The 22,305-nt window shown below is 35.0% G+C and overlaps 4 protein-coding genes across 4 annotated transcripts in view; 2 read left to right on the top strand and 2 right to left on the bottom strand.

Moving 5' to 3' along the window:
• Positions 1–139: 139 nt before the first annotated feature.
• On the top strand, positions 140–979 carry Prx5 (Peroxiredoxin 5). The gene is made up of 3 exons (XM_088043248.1): positions 140–338; positions 414–548; positions 594–979. The coding sequence occupies exons 1-3, from the start codon at positions 231–233 to the stop codon at positions 915–917; spliced, it is 567 nt and encodes a 188-aa protein (XP_087899374.1). The 5' UTR covers positions 140–230; the 3' UTR covers positions 918–979.
• Positions 980–1,190: 211 nt separating this feature from the next.
• On the top strand, positions 1,191–2,801 carry LOC148169474 (malate dehydrogenase, mitochondrial-like). Its single transcript, XM_088043245.1, has 5 exons — positions 1,191–1,784; positions 1,829–2,014; positions 2,059–2,259; positions 2,309–2,531; positions 2,574–2,801. Exons 1-5 carry the CDS (start codon positions 1,521–1,523, stop codon positions 2,777–2,779), a joined length of 1,080 nt encoding a protein of 359 aa, XP_087899371.1. The 5' UTR covers positions 1,191–1,520; the 3' UTR covers positions 2,780–2,801.
• A 29-nt stretch (positions 2,802–2,830) lies between these two features.
• Positions 2,831–3,698, bottom strand: LOC148169473 (uncharacterized). Its single transcript, XM_088044199.1, has 2 exons — positions 3,627–3,698; positions 2,831–3,580 (listed from the first exon to the last, which is right to left on the bottom strand). Exons 1-2 carry the CDS (start codon positions 3,696–3,698, stop codon positions 2,831–2,833), a joined length of 822 nt encoding a protein of 273 aa, XP_087900325.1.
• Positions 3,699–5,458: 1,760 nt separating this feature from the next.
• Positions 5,459–22,305, bottom strand: part of Reph (Regulator of eph expression) — a 36,515-nt gene continuing 19,668 nt past the window's right edge. The window contains exons 3-4 of the mRNA XM_088043378.1: positions 17,315–17,886; positions 5,459–5,627 (exon numbers count right to left, since the gene is read on the bottom strand). Coding sequence (XP_087899504.1) covers positions 5,553–5,627; positions 17,315–17,886 — 647 coding nt within the window. The 3' untranslated portion in view covers positions 5,459–5,552. The remainder of the gene's footprint in view (positions 5,628–17,314; positions 17,887–22,305) is intronic.

Genomic DNA, 22,305 nt, shown 5'->3' with positions numbered 1-22,305 from the left:
ACTGCTTGTAAACGACCCCTTAGGCCCCTAGGTGTTCAATTGTGGTTTTTCTTCTTCAAGGCCCTCGTCACGTAACAACTAATTTCAATTCCTTAAGTTATTAATTAATTCAATAAAATTTATGCATGAATGCACTGCGCAAACGCTTTTCCTAGTGATTGTGAGTCAGATCAAGGTTATCCGTCTCTGTCGCACTCCCAGTATTCCACTATCAAAAAGCCGGGTATAAAATGACTGTACCTTGGTTATGTTGTCGCAGTGTATTTGCAAAGTCATTTGTAAATCAAGTAATTCGAAGAACCTTAAAAACGACAACATCCCTCAACATGCCTGCACAGGTGAGACCTCTTATGCAATGACAATCAATGTCAAAAAGTCAAATTTTGTTGACAAACTTTGAATGACTATGTTAGGTTGGTGACTCCATTCCCAATGTTGATTTGTTTGAAGACCTCCCAACAAACAAAGTCAATTTGGCACAATTATCATCTGGAAAGAAAATCATAGTGTTTGCAGTTCCTGGGGCTTTCACTCCTGGTTGTTCTAAGGTAGGGCGACCTTGGGTTCTGTTAACACTGTAAACATAATTTCAGACGCATTTACCTGGGTATGTACAGAAAGCAGACCAATTAAAGAGTCAAGGAATCAGCGAGATTGTATGCGTGGCTGTAAATGACCCTTTTGTCATGGGGGCTTGGGGTAAAGACCAAAACACATCTGGTAAAGTCAGACTTTTGGCTGACCCAACCGCTGCTTTTACCAAAGCTTTGGATTTAACTGTTGACATTGCTCCTTTGGGAGGAGTCAGAAGCAAGAGATACTCAATGGTGGTGGATAACGGGAAAATCACGTCTTTGCAGGTCGAGCCTGATGGCACCGGACTGTCGTGCTCGTTGGCGGAGGCCATCAAGTTGTAATTTAAGAGAAAAGTACCAAAAACTACTCGTGTCATGTAATAAATAAATATTCTAGTTAAAAAGTTTTAAAACTTTTAAAACACTAAAACAATACCGTTTCTAATCTTGAATCACATTCGCGTTTTTGTGACCAACGTTACTTAATTTCAATTACCGGAACAAAAACTGCGGTTTAAACAAGGACTGTATAAATTAAGATAGTCGTGAAACGTGCTAAATTTAGAAACATTGTGAATGTTATTCGTTTCATGACGGTTTTCCCTATTTGTCAACTCCGCTTTATGATTATGCCATTTTTATATCCCACTTAAAAACGGAATGCAATAGCTATTTAAAATAAAGCGCTCGAAGTTGGTAGACGATTCCGTGTGTTTCATCAAATTTTGCATAATTTATTTATATTGATCATGAGCCATAAGAGGTCATGGATATGAAATCGTAAAGTGACTATCGATTAGCTGAAGCAGGAAGCTCCAATATAAACATTTAAAATGTAATTTTCTGCTTCGAAGGGAATTTTATTTTTCCGTTTTGAATTTACAGTTTTATATTGCTGAAGACTTGTCAAATTTCTCATGACATTGTCAAAATTTCGGTGAAACAATGCACTTCAAAACTCTGGCAAGACGGTTCTCGACCTGTTACTCTCCTCCGGCGCCTCTAGAGCCCATCGTCACGATCTTAGACTCTTTTTCTACCGTCGGCACAAACCTCGCTCTGCTCCTCAAGCAAAATCCCTTCATTAAAGAACTGAGATTGTTTGATGAAGAGAACAACACCTCAACTCTAATGAACGACTTATCCGATATCGATACCCGCACTTGTGTCAAGAGCTATAGTTGTAAATCGATGCGAGATGCCATCCAGGTGAGCACTTACTTTAAATCTACAGGTTTTATATGCTCTGAAAGGGAGCGCATGTGGTTATATCAACAGGGGGCTGCCAAAGCAGACCCGGTCAAAAACAAGAGGAGCTGTTTGTTCAGAACCTAGACAATGTAAGAAATGCTGCGCTTTTTCTATCGGAGTTTAACACTGACGCGGTCTTCCTCATCGCGAAACCTCCAGTCGAAGCTTTAGTGCCTATGGCGACTGAGGTACCTCCATACCTGTGTCTTTTCTAATTAACACAGAGTTGCAGGAGTTCAAAAAGTCTGATTGCTACGACCCTAGAAAAATTATCGGGGTTGTAACCCCGTTGTCTATGATCGCCAATACTTTTATTGCGCAACATTTGAAGGTTGATCCTACCCTCGTTCTTTGTCCCATAATAGGAGGGATGAGCCCTAACTCGACAGTCCCGGTAATTTCCCAAACGAAGCCAAAAGTTGAATATAATTCAGTACGGACTAACACAACTGCCACAGCTTATTGTTAACTTGAATTTCTAGCAAGTGTACTCGAAGCTCCAAGAAAGTATAGCCAACGCTGAAGAAGACCTCTTGAAAAAGGGCTCAATGTGTTGCTTTTCCAAAGCAGCAGCAGTGTCGCGTTTCGTGAACTTAACCCTAAAAGCCCTGAAAGGAGACCCTAACTGTGTAGAATGTGCGTACGTTGCACAGACTGGGCACATCAAAGACTTCTTGCCCTACATGACCTCCATTATTAAATTAGGTAAGTTTCACAAAACCGAAGAGATGGTGACACCTTTTTAAGGTCCTGAGGGCATTTCTTCGACTCACATGCCCAAAATCAACGAGCTCGAAGTTTCCCGACTGAAAGCGGCGGCACCACATATCCTTCAAAACATTTTCTTGGGCCAAACCTATCTGCACGGTACTTTTAATTTGCCTGAGATGTACAAGCCGAAGAAGGTCATCTGTAACGAGCTGCTGAAGAAAAAGATCCAAGAGAGTGCTTAATGTGTTTAATAAAATTGTTAATACGGAGAATTTTGTCTTTGATCTAACTAACTAAAGTCGATGCTTGCCCTTCGTGCTAAAGCTACTAGCCACTATCATCGGGCTTCCGGGTCTCGCGAATTTGCTACTCTTCTTGGAAAAACTACCGTCTTTCTTAAGACAGGATTTCAAAGGGTAGGAACCTCCTTTAACAAAGTTCTTCGACGTGCTTCTTCCCGCTTTTCGATACAGTCTTATGCATTTCGGTTGATCGAAACTTTCCTTCTCTTCTTGTTGCTTCTTAATGTTAAGAATGAAGGAGTCAGTATGCCGGAGAAACTTATTATCGATGTCTTCTTCAGACTTGATCACTTCTTCAATCGGCGACACGACTTCTTCTTGAACTTCAATGAAATCCTCGGTCTGTATTTCTTGAGAGACGCTGAAAACTTGAGGGAGGTTCTCTTCACTGACGATTTCGGGTTCTGGGAACACTGGAATTTGTTGTCTTTTAACGGGGGCACTTTTGATGACTTGAATTTCAGGTGAAGGGTTTTTCAGAACGGGAGTTTTGCAGTCAGGTTTCCAATTGGCCCAGTACGTTTCTTCGAGTTGGTTCAAAACGAGTTTCTTTCTAGATTTCTTGTGATTTTTGTGGTGAAAATCCCCATCGTTCACAGGAGGGAGGTTGTGAACGTAAATGGGACACTTTTTGTGCATTGCGAGAGACGATTTTTTTCCTAAATGGGGGTGGTGGCAGTTTTCCATTGTCAGTTCAAAGTCCGGGGGTAGATTTTTGTGCCGAAAAGAAACATGATGATCCTTAAAAAGATAGTAGAAGGGGGGTAATTAGGGGTTGATACTGTACGTATTCTTCGGGGTAGAACTTTAATGATTTAGAGTTTTGTAATTTGGGACAGTCGAACATGGAATAAGCCATTTTGAAGTAAAATTTGACTTTTTTGATGACAGGAGAGAAAGTACGCTGCCTTTAAAACACTGGGACAGATGATAAAATATTTATTGGGTTATTTCTTTGTTAGTTATTAAAAAAATCATTAACTTATAATATGTGTATTGCAACTAAGTATTACAACGTGCAAAAATAGTCATATAGAAAGTAAACGAAATCTTCTAATTATTATTTTCTATATGGCTATTAGTTTTTATCACAAGAATAACGTTTACTCACAACTGCACGTAATGGTGCAAAAATACTTAAACATATCACTGGTTTTATATGTAATTTATTACCCATTTCATAGGTACGATAACTTAGATCTCCATCACAAACTCAAATTCGAGCTTTAAATCTTCCAAAGTCAACAAAATCTGATAAAATTTGATAAAGTCGTGCAACACCGACGTCGACAAAAATGGGTAATATTTTTTAAATAATATATTATAACTTTACCCTACACACAAGATTGGTTTATATAAAAAAATTATATGTTCTATACACACCCTAGATCTACTCGGATTATACATTTTTGACAATTCAGATTTCCTCCACTCTTACAAAATCGCAACGTTTCCGGTTTACAAAACACAATTCACTCACACACAATTTAAAAAAAGTCTCAATTTGTTAAAAGTCCTACTATCTTTACCCTAGATTAAAAAACAATGATTTTTTCAGTTCAACACCCACTGTTTAGATTAATTTTGATTTCACCAATCCACCGCGTAATGATGGCAGTTACCATTGATGGTTGTTGTATGAACAACGAGGGCAGTTGTTCGGCAGCGCTGTTGTTTTCTAACTCTCCTGGCCAATTCTCTTCATAAGCGATAATATGGCAACAACATGGCTTAGAATAAATCTTAAAATACACGAACACAGCCGATTTCCCGAGTCCCTTTCGAGTAATTTTGAAAAACTCCAAATGGCAGTAAACACGCGATTTCTAAAAAGGCAACGGATTGCGAAGGGAACTGGAAAATCCGCCGCGTTCAACGAAAAATTACGCACCCTTCAACTAAATCTAACAGACATGAACTACTGTGTAAAAATATTGCAATAACAACATTATATAAAAACAACCGCCGTAACAACAAGCACTTTTTTTTTAACTTTTGTTTTTATATAATGCAACGGTCTCTTCACTGCACTGATTAAATTCTATATGTACAAAAAAAGTCGACAACAGTTTGTAAATTGCACGATACTTCTCATATCTACAATGTAAATTCGTAACGCAGAATTTGCTCGATTTGGCCAAAACGTAATTTTTTATATTTACGTAAAAGAAAAATAGTCGTAGGCCTGGGAACCTTACAATTTTTTTTAACATCAAGTTATAGTCTATATATGAGCTACTGAAGTCCCTGGAGGTTGGTAGTAACACTCTGAAAATTGCGCTGATTCGAACCAACCTCTATAATCGTCCCACTAAATATTACTTTTACAACTATGGTATTATTACAACATTAAGGTTACTGAAGATTGTGGCGCTGCTTCTACAAATCAAAGAATATTGTCGAATTTCCTTCCTTAGGCGAATTTAAACAACGAAGGCCGCTTCGCAGGCGATAATCTTCAGCATCGAAGTCTAGTACAAAAATGATAGTACAAATTTTGTGCTGCAAGTTTTAGTGCAATCCAGACCAAAGTACCACATTGAACTTGAGGTGATTTGATTTAAATTATTTACAGTTAAAATACGAGCACTAATTGTACAAAACAGCACTTTTACTCGTTTGAGGGATGATCGGGCCATATCGCTGGTAAACTGCTCATGCATGGAGCTTTTGACAATTCGCAGGGCGACGGTGATCGCCCTTTAAGCTCTTCTCACCAACAAAAAACAGAAAGCTCTCCTCCATGGTCTCCACTGTGACGCCATGTTCGCACTGAACGAGCTTTCAACTGTAAAAAAAAATATAATTAGAATTGCAAACACCGCAAAACCTTGAACTTGACAATTTTATGTGTGTTGTTTACAAAGGTTGTGACGCATCATGTTTTCGACTAAAATCAAAAGCACTGTAGTAATTTTATGCTAATTACAACAATAGCTGGCTTTTCAAATGAATTATGCTAATACGTGGTGGGCAAAAAAAGGCCTTGGATTCGCCGGTTCAAGATCACGAGCTGATATTACATGAATATGGTGTACAGATGATGAGGCGAAAGTTTGTTTATCCTGTATAATTACACTGTGATATTATGAAATCATAGTTATTTTTCTGTGGCTCGAGGAAACAATTATGTCATCATTTCTTTTCCTGCTTTCGCTAAAAAACGATTTTGAATGGCCACGGAGATTAAAATCTGGGAACCGAAATGAGAGGGCGAAATATGCACGAATGCACCTGATTCCGAGGCTTTTGTCCACGACGCAAAAAATTCGACGGATGATTCTATGTAATAAGAAATTCCTTTTGTTCCTTTGACGAATTTTTAACACAGTTTCTACGGCACTTCGAAGAATACTAAATTTCTAATATGTGTCGGTAATTATAGCGCTAATTACGTGAAATTCCGCGAAGGATTATCTTGCACTTTTCGCTTAAATAACTGATTTTCATTGTTAATTAATTTTAGTTTAGATTTCAGTGTTGATCTGTTTAGTTCTGCTTCTTGCCAGTTGATCTTTGTGGACTGAAAATATTCCTGGCTTTTGTTCCTCATTCTTAGCATGACAATTTTTGTGCAGCTGCATAAACACGAGGACATGTTTAACAACGTCGTTTATGACTTTCAAATATTGGACATTTGTTTGATTTTTTAAAGAGCGGCCGCCTCTTCCAAATTTTTGTTCTTGTTGTTGTTTTGAGCATTTTTAACATATTGGGTAATAATTTGACAGAGATAAGGAAATTCAAATTGAGTTGCATAAAAAGGTTTCGTTTTTTGGGTTTAGAGTAAATCTGGGAACATCGAGTACAAAAAATCGATATTGAACTCAATTTCAACAAGAGCACAATTAAATCGACCTTCAATACATCGGAGAAAACATCGATTTTGAAAAATAGTAAACTCCGTTTTTTTTAAAAACCACCAACACCGCAATCTTTCTCTGCATTACAACCGGCAACGTTGCCTAGGGAGATTTTTGGTGAGAAAATAGTTGTCAAATTTTTGACATTTCTGAAAATTAGGCAGTGTTTCCGTTAAAAACGTTTCTTTTACAGCCCGTTGAATTGTAAATCAAAGGATTGAATAGTGAAAAGACTGGGCACAGCCTGAAAGGCCGATTTTTATAATCAAATTGTCAATTTTTAACCAAAAAGTCACCATCGACGATGTTGCCGCTTGTAAAATACTGGGAGAGTGCGGTGTTGGTGGTTTTTTAATAAAAAAACGGACTTTAAATAAAAAACTCAATATAGCAGTTTATTGTGAAAAACAAAAATAAATAAAATTCTTAATAAAGCAACAAAATAATAAACAAATACGAGAAAAACAAAAACAAATAAAAACTTTAAGTAATAAACAAAATATTAAGTAAAGTCCAGCTCATTACTATCAGTCCACTCTCCTGTATAAATTTTCGAAAATTTTTGGGTGTAAATCAGGCTTTCAAATCTTTAGGGAGAAAATTAGGGGAAAATTGACTGTAACGATTTTTGAGGTTAACCACGTTGTCAAAGTTGAGTGTATTAATAACTAATAACTAATTAAACATTTCTTGCAACAGAAAGTTTTTAATAGAGATTTAACAAGTTTTCTACGCATTCCACAATTGCGTCAAGGTCAAACGCTCTTACTGCCAATTGTTACCGAAAAAAATTGCTAAGGGCTGCTGCCAACTTAACTTTTTAATGAGTGGACCGATAGTAATGAGCTCTGGTATAAATAAAATTATAGAAAAAATAACAAATTCGAGATTAATAAAAGTGATCCAATAAAATTTCTTTGAAGAATAAACAAAATTCTAAAATATACGTTGACAACCAACCAAACGAAATATCACCAAAATCAAGAGTGTAAAATAAAATACATACATCGAAACCGCAATTATCGATTTTTAATGATACATCGAAAATAAAAGTATCGCGACCTGAGAACAAAAAGGTTCTAACTAACATTTGGATTAAATTGATCAGTGTTCACGTTATCAGTGATATCTCTTTAATTTATGAAGTATTTATTTAAAAAAATACAGAATTTATTAATAACATTTTGGTTTGTTAAAGTATTAACTCACTTCTTTTTTATACTTGACACAAAATGTTCAACAAAATCGGAAAACAAACAATTTCAATTTTCAGAAATAATCACTTAGAACCTTCTAATTCTCACGTCGCGATGTACAGCCGCGGACATAAAATCTTAGACGTCAATGTCATCTAATTGTCACATGGTGTAAAACCACACTTAGAATTTGTAACCTTACTTTTTTGCATTGTCAATTTTGAAAGTTTTAATTTTTTTATTTTAAAATGGTTAGAATTTTCAGAGTTTCCAAAATTGTGAGGACCTGACTGTATAATAGATCATACCACACTGTACTAAAGAGACTGTTCTAATTTTATCGGCTTTACATAACTTCAGACATGACAATTCTGAATTGCCAACTTGTCAATACTTTGATGTTTTAAACGTCAGTAATGACAATGACAGTAATGCCCAGACTACACTCAAATTTTTGAAATGTCAGAAAAATGACGTCTAAGATTTTGTGTCCGCGGCTGTATGTATTAAAAATCGATGTTTTTTTGGCAAAATCGATATTAATAAAAAATCGATGTAAAAGTCCCAGATTTAGTTTAGTCTTTAAAGTCCGTTTTTTTTAAACCACCAACACCGCAATCTTTCCCTGCATGACAACCGGCAACGTTGCCTAGGGAGATTTTTGGTGAGAAAATAGTTGTCAAATTTTTGACATTTCTAAAAATTAGGCAGTGTTTCCGTTAAAAACGTTTCTTTTACAGCCTGTTGGATTGCAAATCAAAGGATTTAATAGTGAAAAGACTCGGCACAGCCTGAAAGGCCGTTTTGTGTAATCAAATTGACAATTAGACAGCTAACCTATTTGATTTTATCACCAAAAAGTCACCATGGACGGTGTTGCCGGTTGTAAAGTGCTGGGTGTTGGTGGTTTTTTAATAAAAAAACGGACTTTAGTTAATTGCCACCCTTCGCCAGGGCAAGACTTGATATTCGTGCGGATTTTCGTGATTTTTTCTGTGAACCAAATTGTTTCTGGACGTCGGCGACGGGAGAAAAATGGACGATAGCACTTTAAGCATCTCCTTAATTAAGGTCAGTGGTCAGTCGTTTAGTGCTTGCATGCTTTACGCTTCTTTTATGACAATATTATTGTCAAGCTAATTTGCAGTTTATACGAAAACAGCTCTTCTTTGATGTTCTAGATTATCCCATAATTTATTTGAAATCTTCATTGCACCCACAGCAAACATGGAATAATTTAAGCAAGTAATGACAGAACATGACAAACAAATTGCAGTTGTCTTAAATAATACATTCACCTCACTCTCTAGGTGGGTTTTTTGAAAACTCAAATTGATCTAAAAAGAAAAATTAATGTGGTGCACACGTCACTTCCCATGCAGTTCGCTTGTCAATAATAGTGAAAATATTGATAGGTGGGGTAATGGGAAGTGGCATGTAATGTTTTGATGTCGAATGCACTTATGACTCGCAACAAATTACAACATTTTTCATTGAGTCGTACCTAATAATCTGGAAGGTATAATTTAGACGGTATTTGCATTTTTTACGCTGTAATGAGGCGGTAGCAAGACGTTAAATTGGAAGCGCGGTAAAAAATTCGAACATTTGAAGGGCAAGTGTTATTTTTGCACCAGAATGCAAATTTTCGCGATTTAGGCGAGTTGGCAAAAGAACAGTTGTAGAACAAGTCGAAATTGCTCCAAGGTTAATTTTTTCTTTGAATAGCAAATGCGTTTAAGAGGATTTTCGGCGAGTTTGTGCGGTTATGAAATTCTCGGAATCGATGTTCTCATATTTGGTCAGAGACAAGTTATAGAAAAGCAGCAGGTTTGTCAGCCATGATGCAATCCCCAGCATTTGTCCATTCGGAATGTGTGCGTACCAGAGTTGGAGGACGTTTTGTATCGGTGCCAAATCCGAACTAAAAACAGCCCAACAAAGAGTAAACGTCACATCGTGTTGTTCCACGCTACAAACTTGTTAAAGAGACAGCGATAAATTAAAAAGTGTCCGAAATGGAGTCGCCGTGAAAAAGCGAGGAATGACTAACGTTACATAATTACCCGTTGTATAAATTCCAGCTGAATGCAAAAAGAAAGCGTGCTTCTATCCTCGAACATGTTGCGAATTCGTGGAACATTTTGACGGTGAAGGTCAAGCCGAGTATTGAGGCAGGTTTTTTGTTTGCGATTCGCGTAATCACCGGATATCTGTTAATGTAGTTGGACCAGCTCCAAATTGTGTCTTAAATACTATACACGCTGTTTGAAATAATCGCGTGAACGTCACTTTTATAGCGGATTAATGTGAGCCGATGCGGCACAAAACGAAACGTGAATGCACATTTTATATGTGCTTTATGAAATTATTATTGCCGGACCGTTCACTTCCTCATTGGCTGTTTGGGTGTAAAATTCGCACAGTTCGGCACTAATCTTGACACCGTAAAATCGCATCGACTTCCTCTAAACATGGAAGATACAAGAGAATGCCACAGCTCATCATTGATGACGGCCAATCGACCTTAAAACCGCAAACTTTGATACCGAGAAATTACACAACGTCTAATCCATCAACCAGATAATCCAGAGCGGATTTTGAAATGGAAGCTTTGGGAGAACTTCAAATCGATAGGGGAATAATTACAAATTTCCACGAAAAAACAACCAGTGGCGTAGGGGGATGCACATCACAATCATATTTTCATGGAGCTTTTCAAATTTGCTAGATTAAGAAACTTCTTCAGCTAAATTATTACGTGGGCTGCACCAAACTTTCTGAAAGCTCATTTTTCAACTGCACTTTCAGAATTAACATAAGGTTATTACTTAGGTTTCATAAGCTCCAGGAAAATTTACTCGCCTCTATACACCAGACAGACAAAAACAAAAAATCCTCCAACCTTTTACAGTTTTTATCTAATATTAAATTCCATTTATTATTAATATTTTTAGCTTGTCTAGTGATAAAATGAAACACTATTTCCACTAAAATCATCAAGATTTAGCTATTATTGTTACAGGAGTACTTTAAAAACAATTTGTCAGATGATGTAGGTATCGGGTGTTCCGCGGATTGTTAAACATAGGGAAATAATATGAGAATTTACACTCCTGCTCAAAAATATTTGCCCACCAACATTTTTTAAGTAAGTCTAAAATAATTTCTTTCTTCCGCTTTTGTTTAGCGTTTTTTGTTTTCATGTTTATATACTTCATTGACGCTAACAGCAATTTTTTTCTTTTTTGGATGTTTTAGAAAATATCAATTTTTTTATTTTTTAATGGACTTTTAGAAATTTTGAAAAAGTTATCGTTTTACATATTTTCACAATCCATCAACCTATAAATGCAAAAACGAAAATGTTGATTGACGTTTACCGTTTTATTAATATCGTGAAGGTGTTTAACAAGGTGTTCTTCAAGTTTTTCTCAAAATATTAGTGACAGTTTTGTACAGAAGTGGTGAAGAAAGTTAAGTTAGACGTGGAAACGCGTGCAATGATTATCGCTTACCACAAATTCAGTACAAATAACCGCGAAATCGCAAAAAAAATAATAATATTTTTAAGTGAGCAAATACTTAAATGGCGAATTATGCTTTAAGAGATTCTTAATTCGAGAACCATTTTTAGAATCCAATGTTATTGCGGCATTATTTAAAAAATCGAGAAGTTTCAAATTTCCCACTCTAAATTTCGAAGTTGGTGTTACTGAAAACTGGAGAGCTGTCACAACAATTTCTAAACTAACCTTACTTTTTAAATTTACTATGCCTGGATAGTACCAAAGGTAAACATGTACCATAACATTGCTTAGGAAAGGCATATTTGCACTAAAAAGATTGATTTTGGCACAAAACGACGTTATACAGTGACAGATCTTCATATAGCAGTCACACAACCTTCGAAATTTCGAGCGGGAAATTTGAAATTTTACATCTTTTAATTTCATTTTTTTACTAATGCCGTAATAACAGGTAATTTAAAAAATAACTCTTAGATTAAGAATTCTTTAGGGCACAATCCGCCACTAAGTAAATTTAATTTGAAGCTTCGGAGATGTAGGAAAAAATAATTTTCAAATTCCCATGTTATTTCCTTATGTTCAGGAATCCGCGGAACACCCGGTACATTAGTCACAAAGGTTACATTTACAATTCCATAGTAAATAGAACACGATTAAAGGTTTCAACTTGCTCTTGAAAATTCTACAAGGTGTTTATAAATGTTTCTAGCATTAAGAGTAGTTATGAAATTTCAAAGAAATTTGCCGCTTATTATAAATGTGAGTTTAGATTTTTCAACCTCAATAATAGAGCAAAGTAAGTTTTGAGAACAATACTGTTCTAGTTGTGGTTTGAAACCTGAAAATTAAAAACTTGGGCAGTAAACGTCGTTGACGTAAGTAAGATTATAAATAATTTTCAAGATAGTTATATTCACTATAAAAACAAAGCAGCAAAATAGAGCCCGACAGGAATTCTAGAGTCACCTTTGATGCTAGAAACATTTATAAACACCTTGTATATTGAGTTGAACCTATTTAACTTTCGCCGAAGTCATCAAATTTGATCAATCGTTCTGTATAGACTAATTAATCATTTTCCAGGAAATTATTTATTAAAAAAATGCTAAATCTTTTGTTAATTTATTATTAATGTTCGTATATTCAATGAGAATTTGTATGGCTTTCAAAATTTAAGCTATTTTCTATGTTACGACTTTTATTTCGAATTGAGTTGGCAGAGGACCTTCATTCTTTATCAATTTTTAATGATTTTTTATTGACACCAAAAATCGTAGTGAAATGAGCCATTCTTAAACGATTTGAAATAAATTCTCATTTCAGCACCAAAAATCGTTTAGTAATGAACCTTGTTCTAGTATAATTTTTGACTATAGAATAAAGTCATATAGAATAAAGTCACATTTCTTAATTAAGTTAGAGATGAGTAATGAATTGCTTTAAAAAAAGTACGCTTTCGTATATTTGTTGGCTGTGTCTGAATAAATCAAATAGTTACGTCATCATGGGTGAGTTAATTTGTGTCTGGTAGTTGATGAAAATAATAATTTAGTTGGTTGGTTCGTTTTGGTCTAAATTGGTCGAAACGCGAAATAATCGTGTATGTCGTTTCGCCGCGACGTTGCAACCAATTTCCTTTTTCCCAGAAAGTGCAATTTTCTCTCAGGAAACGTTTACCGGTAGTTTATATATAAATTTATGTGCCCTTCCGAAAAAACGAAAAAGCCGGCGGTATAGTTTCGCAAGCGTGGTCATATTTCAAAGCGGGTGATTTTTTCCATTGTGAAAAATGTCTCGAAGCGAAGAGAGGAAGTCTAAATAATTTCGCCAAGTTGAAGTGGCAAAAAGCCTTGAGCCGGAGTAGAAGTGGGCGTTGGTAATTAAACTAATTAGAACCGAAATATTTCGCGATGCAACTGCTTTTGAAAGAAGTTTTCGGCTGGTTGACAAAAAAGTAAGAAACCAAAGGCGTGCTTTTTATCCTTTTTTGTCATTACCGCCGTGAAGTGTTCAGTACTCGAAATATTTTAAAAGCTCTCGAGAGTCTGGTAAAAATTCACGCCGAAATGACCTCTAAACTCGACGCTTGTAAAGGCCGGAATTAGGAACGCGTTTTGTTGAAAATCTGCCTTAGCGAGCGCTATTCATTTCAGTGTAAATAGCAATGAACTTTGGGCCTCGCTGTATTCCGCAAGAATGGTTTGCATGTGTGCTGGAAAAATATAACTTGACTGTGAGCTGGATGACTTCATCAAAGTGTACGGCTTTGTATGAAAATCGATGGTTTAGTAGCACTTCAACAAGTTCGTTAATATTTTACAAGACTGACTGCCACTCTTGATAGGGATGCGCGCTATTCTTTCCCAAATGCCACCCGGTTTTATACGCTTGAATAATTAACGTTCGTATCAATAGTAGCTCAAGAGATAACACTAGAATTTCCTGTACTAAACCAGAACCTGAACCCCTCTTCATTTCTGAATCAAAGCATTTTTGACTTTTCATCACACTGCCGGGTGCTAATGTGTTTCACATGTTGTGCAAGTGTTGATTAGGACGCTCATTTCTTTTTCACCAAATCATAAATCTTTTAAGTAAACCGAACGAGATAAGAAAACAGATACTCGTGATTTATGAAAACGGGACTAATTAAGATACTGCGAAATGTGTTTTTGTTGTCCCCAAAACTACTTTTCCGAATCTTCTCCTGTCAGCGCTGTCGTAATTGAATAATTGAAAGACAGTTTACACATGGAAGTAAAAATGGAAAATCCCCACGATAATGTTTAGGTTTCCACCAATTACCCGCCGGTTTAAAAACGAAAACTTCAATAATATCCCCCGAATAAATCCATGAATTTGTAATGAGCGCAAAGTACACGGAACCTATTAAACCGACCCTAGCTCTCTTAAAATATTTACAAACTATCGGAATTGGAAGTATTTTCAATTAAATTCTACATTATGACGATCAAAGTCGATAAAACGACCGACCATAAAATAAATATAAGCGTAAAGCACATGAACGAAAAATAATCAGTGGCTTGAATGTGGTCAAAATCGAAAAATGAAAATGATTTTTTTGGACAAATTTCCATCGCCCGGATAAATATAAACAAAACACGGCTCTATAAACAAACGATGATTTTATGTACCCGTTTTCTCCGTTTTTACACTTCGATAAGATTTTAATTGTCAATAATGCCTCTCGCCTTTTAATGGCGCCATTCAATAAACCAACATTTGTTTACGCAACGTAACGTCGGCCGTTAAAAAATGACGTGTCAATAACGACCCGTCACATGCATAATGTAGCAACAACCCTTTTTCAATTAGTTATCAGTCAATTTAAGTCTTTGTGACGACATTGAAAACGCATTAAATCGTCTGCGGAGTCGAGGTAAATATTAATACCCAATACAAAAAGTGGACATTGCGATTTGTTTAAATCCCATTCTGTTTTAGACTTTACCATGAGCTATTAAAATCTATTTGGAAACTTTTAATTGCACTGTAAAGAGTAATGTTTCATGAGGCTATTAAACGTTGCTTAAAAGTTGAGCTTATTCGAAACTCTATGCGTTATTTACTCAAGTCTCCAGTGCAGATTGCGAATTTCTAGTCGAAAATAAACAATTCGGGATTAATTTTAATACCGGGATCCCCAGGGAAATAAAATTGAAACTAAATAACAATCATGAAACACATTTTTACCGTCATATTTTTCAGCAATTGCTGATTTATTTACTTTGCTAATTGCTGTCTACCAATATCGCCAACTCGAACTACAAAATTCGAGTTTTCAATTAAGGGGATGGCAGCCGTTATTCACTTATGCGAATTGCAATGTAAAATTATAACAAAATAACTCGACAACCAAGTGAACTTTTCTCATCATTTTATTTTAATGAAAGCTGCAGGTATTCTTCAAATTTCCAAATTTTGCTTAATTGTTATTGTTAATTTTTTATAGAATGAAATTAGCAAAAAATTGATTCTCTAAAAAACATGATCCGTTGTAGATCACTTCAAGCAAACTTCATTTCTTCCTTCTAATTGGTAATGGTTCGATATTTTTCGCAGAATTTTAAACAAAATCCGTTTTTCTCGCCCTTTGTTTGCTTAGAATCCAATTTCAGATTTCCAAAATTCGATGGTAATTTCTTTTTTTAAATTCGACTCAAATGATAAAAAAAATTTGAATTTATGATTTTTTTGACCGTCACTTGTGAATAATTTGACCTATCAATCTGAGCTTTGACAAGTCGATAGTCGAAGTCGGAAAATGACGGTTAAAACTATCTACTTTAGTTTAGTTTCAATAACTCGCTTAATTTTTGAGTAAACTTCGAGTTATTCGTGCTCATTTTACGCACAATTTCACGCAGAATCCAAAAATGTAATACTTTTTCTCGTGATTAATAACGTAATTAATTAGAAGCGATTAAAGATTCTGAATTTTCAATGCTCGATATCTCTGGAACCCCCCAGTTTGTGAAAAATAGAAACCTTCTAGAAATGCAAGTTGGTTTTCTATTCTACCTCTTTTATGGTGTTGTCATTCAAATATGGGTCTTATTGGCCAGCTACAGTCGACCGAAATTTGCTGTTTTCAATTCGTTATTTCAAACTGAATCCTCTTAAATTTTTAGGACATCTTTTCATGACGCACAGCTTTGTCAAACAAAAGTATTGTTTGTTTTTCATAAAGTTTTTATGGCCGCAATATGCACTTTATTAAATGAAATACTTTCATGAGCTTGAACATATTTAAAAAGAGCAAATGCAAATATGTCGGCAGTTTTTGTGCAAATGCAGCAAGTTTTAGTTTATACAATTTTACATGTGATCAACCAGAATCTGCATATTTCAACGAGGGTCCCAAATCGAATCGATTTATTGATCCAAAACCTCGGGATAAAATTCAGTTAGTTTAATAATCTTTGAGGGAAAAATTATATTGGAGTTCCGGACAAACTTCTTTATTTGGGGATTGCTATTTTTAACTTTTTGAAATTGATGTAGAGACGTCTGCAAAGTTTCCAATTTAATTCAGATTACTAATTCTGTTAAATAATTGCAATTAGAAACGATATCTAGAGGTCAAAAACTAATGACACGCGGTATTTCCTGGCCTTCAGTTTGTGTGGTTGAAAGACAAAAAGGATGTTTATACTGGTAACAACTCGTACATTTTAATTAAATCAATTTGATTTTCTGAAGGTCCTCGAAAATATTTTCAATTCGTGTTTTTATTTCAAGTGCGCAGGTGGTATTATAAAACCGCTTCTTGCTCGATTTGCAAAGTTAATTCGAACTCTGGTGGGTTTTAATTTATGATAAAAGTTGATGACAAAATTTGGTGCACGTTAAAATTGTAATTCTGTGGATCTGAGATTTGCCAAATTTCCGACGTGTTTATTTCAGTTAACAACAATAAACGCTTCTTGCGATAACTGCAACAGAGCGACTTTGCCAAATTCTAAAGCAATAAATAAAGGCAATGAAAAACTGAATTTTGAAACGTGTGGTGGTATTAAATTTAGTATGATATTTTCTTAATGATATTGTGGAATAAGTTGAAATCCAGACTCCACACATTACACATCTACATAAATATTTACTTACGCAAGGCGTCAAAAAGTCTAGCGCCAACCCTGTCTACGACACTGGAAATAAGCCAGGTTTATTTTGTGTAAGTTGGTTGATTTTAATAAAACCTAATTTCCCCATGCGAATACATACAAACAGTTTGCTTATTAGTGGAAATACCATTTTCTCACTTTGTTACGCAGAAGAGTATATATAGCCAGGTCACGATACAGTTCCCGTGGTAGAGGTCAAGGCGTGTGCTAAAGTCAAACTATTAAAAAAATTGCTACTTACATGTTGCATTTTTTCAAAATCCAAATACGGCCTCTGAATATGCGCATGCCTCGCATGTTTGGACCTCTTCCTCGGCGACTCTTCATAATGCAACAGCTTGGGCGGCGGACTCATCGACCGCCCTTTGTTCATCGGCGTTTTCCTCCCCGGTTTCACCGCCTCCAACGGCGGCGACGTCCGAAACTGCACCGGCGTAGCCATGCTCGCCAATAAATTGTGCACTTCTTCATCCGAGGAACCGGAATGTTCGATGTGGATGCCGTCCTCTCCGTAACATTTGTAGGGCGAGCACGGCGACGACGGACTCAGATTTCCATAATGCGACATATTTTCTTCGTTTTCCGGCGTGTACTTGTGTCTGGAGTACGAGTCTCCGACTTGTGACCACTTCCTCTTTTCCGGAAGGCAGACGGACGTGGCGCGAAGAGGACGCGCTGGACGGTCGTCTTTGTTGCTGTTGATGACTTCCAACTCCTCTTCGGAGCTGTGGGGGTCGTGTTGATCGGGCGCGGGGCTTTCCATGGAACAGCCGGTGTCGGCGGGGGAAACGCTACACATGCGGTCTGACATCACTGGAACAGAGGACTTGTTCAAGTTTGTGGAAGAGACGATGTTTGGATAAGAGGTGTCGGACAGGTTTGGTGTTTGCGGAGATGCGGCGACGGGGGAGTTTGACAATTAACGTCGTAAAGCATTGTTCTGGAATCGATCAGGAATTCACACCGCTTTGACTTACAATTAGTCAAGTATTCGAGTACAAAAAGCGGAAAAAGCACTTCCTAAACTAATTTCGTTGAGAATAAATAGCGAGTTGAACACCTGGATGGTGCGCGCCTTTGGCATTGCGTGCATTTGGGAAGGTCAGCGGTCAAATCTAAGAAGAAAGATCGCTTTTAATTTCGGTTTGTTATTCATATCATGAATCGGGGCACTCCCATCGTTTGTTCATGCACATCGACGTCTCTGAATTTATTGCGTTCGCCATTCAACCCATAACCATTCTTTCAGGTGTGCATTGTTTAGAGTTGGACATGATTTACATTAAAACAAGATTGATGGCGTATTAAAAAAGCAACATGGTCGTAGCGCATATAATGCAATGTAAGCCATATAATATTATAGTTAAGATAAAGGGCAGTGAATTTGTTTGTGAGATAGCGTTGTATTTATGAGGATTCTAGATAAGAATGCGAATGCCGTATGATATCGGACGATGGTTTACGCGAACTTTACGGCCAGTATCTCTGCTGTTTCATAACCGCATATGGCATTTGGGAATTTATCTCGATTACTCGGGATTTCATACAAGACCGCTCGGTTCCACAATATTTATCTTCAGGAGGTACGTGCACTTGGATATTTATCGAGAGGGTTTGTCCAAGCCCTCGCCCATCTATTTTCAAAGATAAAGAAATGCGTCATTATCACTTTTAATATTAACCCATTAACGCCCGCTACCAGAAACAATTTTTTTTCATAAATTTTACATATAGTCGGTTAAGAGTGCTAACCTGCTAACTCCACTTTTGGTCATTTTTGGAATTCTTGTCTATTTTAATTTTAAATGATAAAATATTGTACTCAACGAGTATTTCTCAATGAGAATTTAGTATAATTTAATATTTGCGGTTGGGCCCGAATTGTAACAAAAAAGTTGTGTCCACGTGGATTTTTATTTTATTAATTGTTCTTTGTAGTTTGCAAAATAATTAATAATTAAGTTTTTTTTTTAAATTAGCTTAAAGATAAGGCCACTTTTTATAATATAAAGATTTAACAGGGCATAAGGAGACATTGTTTTACGTGTTTAAAAAATTAATTTTAGTTGGCTATAACAGTTGGTTTTTATAATATTTATTTAAGTACGAGTCACAAAAATGTTATATTCCTGTCGAGCACCTCTACGTCTTAATATTGATTTTTTTATGACGTGGCATACATATTTTTTTCTGCAACAGTTAATAATAATTACAACAACAAGACATTCATTTTTAATTTTGTAATTATTACTACTCCTATTATTAATTTTCCCAAAACAACTAATAAAACGTTGCTCAGTAAATATTTGAAGTAAATTTTATTTGTGGCTTTTATATTCGTAAAACCTAAATTAAACTGCTAAATTTAAAAAAAATCCCGCAAAGGACGCCTGCTATCTCCAATTATACAATGGTGGGCTTAATTTGTTAAGTTACTAAGTCCATTTTCGGATAAAATGCGTTTTCCAGTTTGTAAAAAAGCTAACGAAAAAATTTTGCGTTTGATCCTTTTATGTGTTATTATTTCAGAATTAAGAAGCATTCTATTTTCAGTCCTCAAATTTTCAAATCTCAGATTTAAAGACAAATATGTAAAAAATTAAGATTTCTCGAGCTCCGTTATAAAGTACTAATTTGGGAGTTATTTTTAAATTATTACTATGTAATAATTCGTAGCTGAATAGTATTAACCCGTTCGTAATTTAAGCTCTTTTATACAGGGTGTCTCAGAACTAGTGACCCAGAGAAAAAAATGCTGTTAGAGGCAACAATTCTGAACCAAAATTTCGAAACAATAATTATCTAGCTCAAAAAATAATCGAGTTAAGACAAGAAAACGATAGCCAATCCGAAAGATGAACAGAATTTGAACATCGGTAACTATGGACACAAACTATCGTCCATTGATCAGACTCTCGTTGCCTAGGAAATTAGCTTTTTTACTCCACCTCTAGCAAAAGCTTCCGGGATTGGTTGTTAATTTTTAATCCTTTTTCGAATATGTACTATTAAACTTAATCAACTTTTGTTTTGAAATTTACCATCTGTATTGCTCTCTGGTCATGAGTTCTGGGACACCCTGTAGATGCATCAAATTCAAATGTGTAGTACTATGTACAGAGGGTTGTTAAATATTTATAAACGGAAGCATAAACAAATAAGTCAAGTTAAATCAACATTTTTTCAAGATGGAATGTGATTTTCGTTGTTTTTATGTTTTGTTGTCTTATTGTTGTTTTATTATTTTATTAATAACCCAATCTAATCATTTTACAGAAGTCAGTAAAATAGAATTGCCTCTTGATTCTAAATCTGAAGCATGTTTTGCTCGATCAGGTCAGGACTCAGTGATGTTTGTAAAATATTTTTTTTTAATCACTTTTGCTTTTTCAAATTTTGCTTAACAACTTGCAAAATTATAAAACTCTATAATACATTATTGCAAAGGTAATCGAATAAGCTTCCTAAAGAACTATAGAAGTTTCCTGGGAGAGTTAGTTTTGCCCAAGATATTTGAGAAAAACTGATGAAAATTAAGAAAAACGAACTTTGACACTTTTTTTGCATAGAACTCCTAAGTTGGTCTTTGATTTTTGATTGTAATGCGTCATTACAAAGGTTAAAATATCTGCTTTCTTAATGCGGTGTTAAACAAGTTATTATCTCTTTCCATTTAGAAGTTACAGGACAAAGATAATTAAGTGATTTGAAAAAAAAACATGTTTTGTTAATTTTCAAAGATTTAGTAAAACTTTAATTAAAATGCCCATGAAATTGTAGTTTTCGATAAATCTCTTGTTTCTGAATGTCACTGATCAGAATAGAATAGAATAGAATAGTATAGAATAGAATAGATCATAATTATGGTCCATAAGCAAACTAAGAACTCTTAATCTTCAAGAAGCTTTCTAAATTGTATAAATATTTGAATTTGTATAAATAATTGTATAGATTATATAAAAAAATAAAATTCGTGTATAGATGACTGTTATCATTATTATTTTTTTAATACATAATTGGTGTCCGGCTTTTTTTTTCTACTACATCTAATCTTAAAGGCTTATTTGGAAAAATTTGCGATTGAAAACTTGCTCATTCCATCAAATCGGTGATCGTAAGTACCTTATGGTTCTAAGTGTAATAAATTTTAAACTTTCGCGACTCATAAAGTTTTTTAAAAAATGCTACGAGTTACATTAAACATTTGGAAGTCTTTTTGATCGACCAGAGTTGATTTTTGCTTTATTTTTATGTCCAAATCTTACCCATGTATGTCAATTTCTAGGTTTCCAAGTATATTATATAGTCATCCCCCTTCCCCTATGAAGATTAGCATTCCATTTATAGTTAAGAATAAAATTGTTTGCATTGGTAAAGCAATATGCAAAAATTCGATAAAAAAAAAAGTTTTTCGTTATTTTTTGTTTTTATCGATTTAAAAAACACAGCTTGATAATATTAAAGTTTTAATTACAGATTTATTTATTTTAAATTAAGCAAAAAATGTTATTCCTTTGTCATTTTTTTGTAAAATGAAAAATAACGTTTTTTTTTCCTCTCAATCCGGGGACATACTGTACTTCTGTAAACTTCCGTAAAATATGTACAAAATATGTGGCTTTGTTAAGAATGAACCTTACATGTAATAATCCAGAAGTCAAATTATATATTCAGTTTATCATTTTACAACAAAAAAATTAAATACGGTGAAGTGACAAATGCACTCAAAACCGAAGTTTTTCAATTTTTTTCCTAGAAACTGAAACAACCATTTGCTTGAAAAAAATGTTAATGGAAAGTCAAAAGGCAGTAGTTTATGGTAAAAATTAAAACATACAGAAAAAACAATTCTAAAGTACATTAAAAAAAATATAAACTGGCTGTCCTATATAAAAGGTCTGGCAACACTTGTGTTAAAGATAAAATTTTGAAAATTTGCATACGCTCACATTTGACAATGCCTTAAAAATGCAATGTTTAGTTAATTGTGAGGGTTTGTGATAGTCAACTCCTAATTTATTTTTTTTTCAATTTAAATGTGTTAAAAATATCTCAGTTGTCATTTTAGATTCAATGCAATTTGTCTTCAAAATTTGTAAAAAAAATGCTGTTTTATCAAGTTAGTTTCCAATCTCATTACGTCAAAATTGGGAACTACGTTTACACCCATCTGTCAGCATCTTGTGTCACAAATGACATCTATCCTTTGGCTCGCTTTAGATTGTAACAAAA

Source organism: Gnatocerus cornutus, chromosome 8 (genome assembly GCF_029298725.1).
Source record: "Gnatocerus cornutus isolate USDA-ARS CGAHR chromosome 8, icGnaCorn1.1, whole genome shotgun sequence".
Lineage (NCBI taxonomy): Eukaryota > Metazoa > Arthropoda > Insecta > Coleoptera > Tenebrionidae > Gnatocerus > Gnatocerus cornutus.
This window is presented reverse-complemented; position numbering and strand designations above follow the sequence as displayed.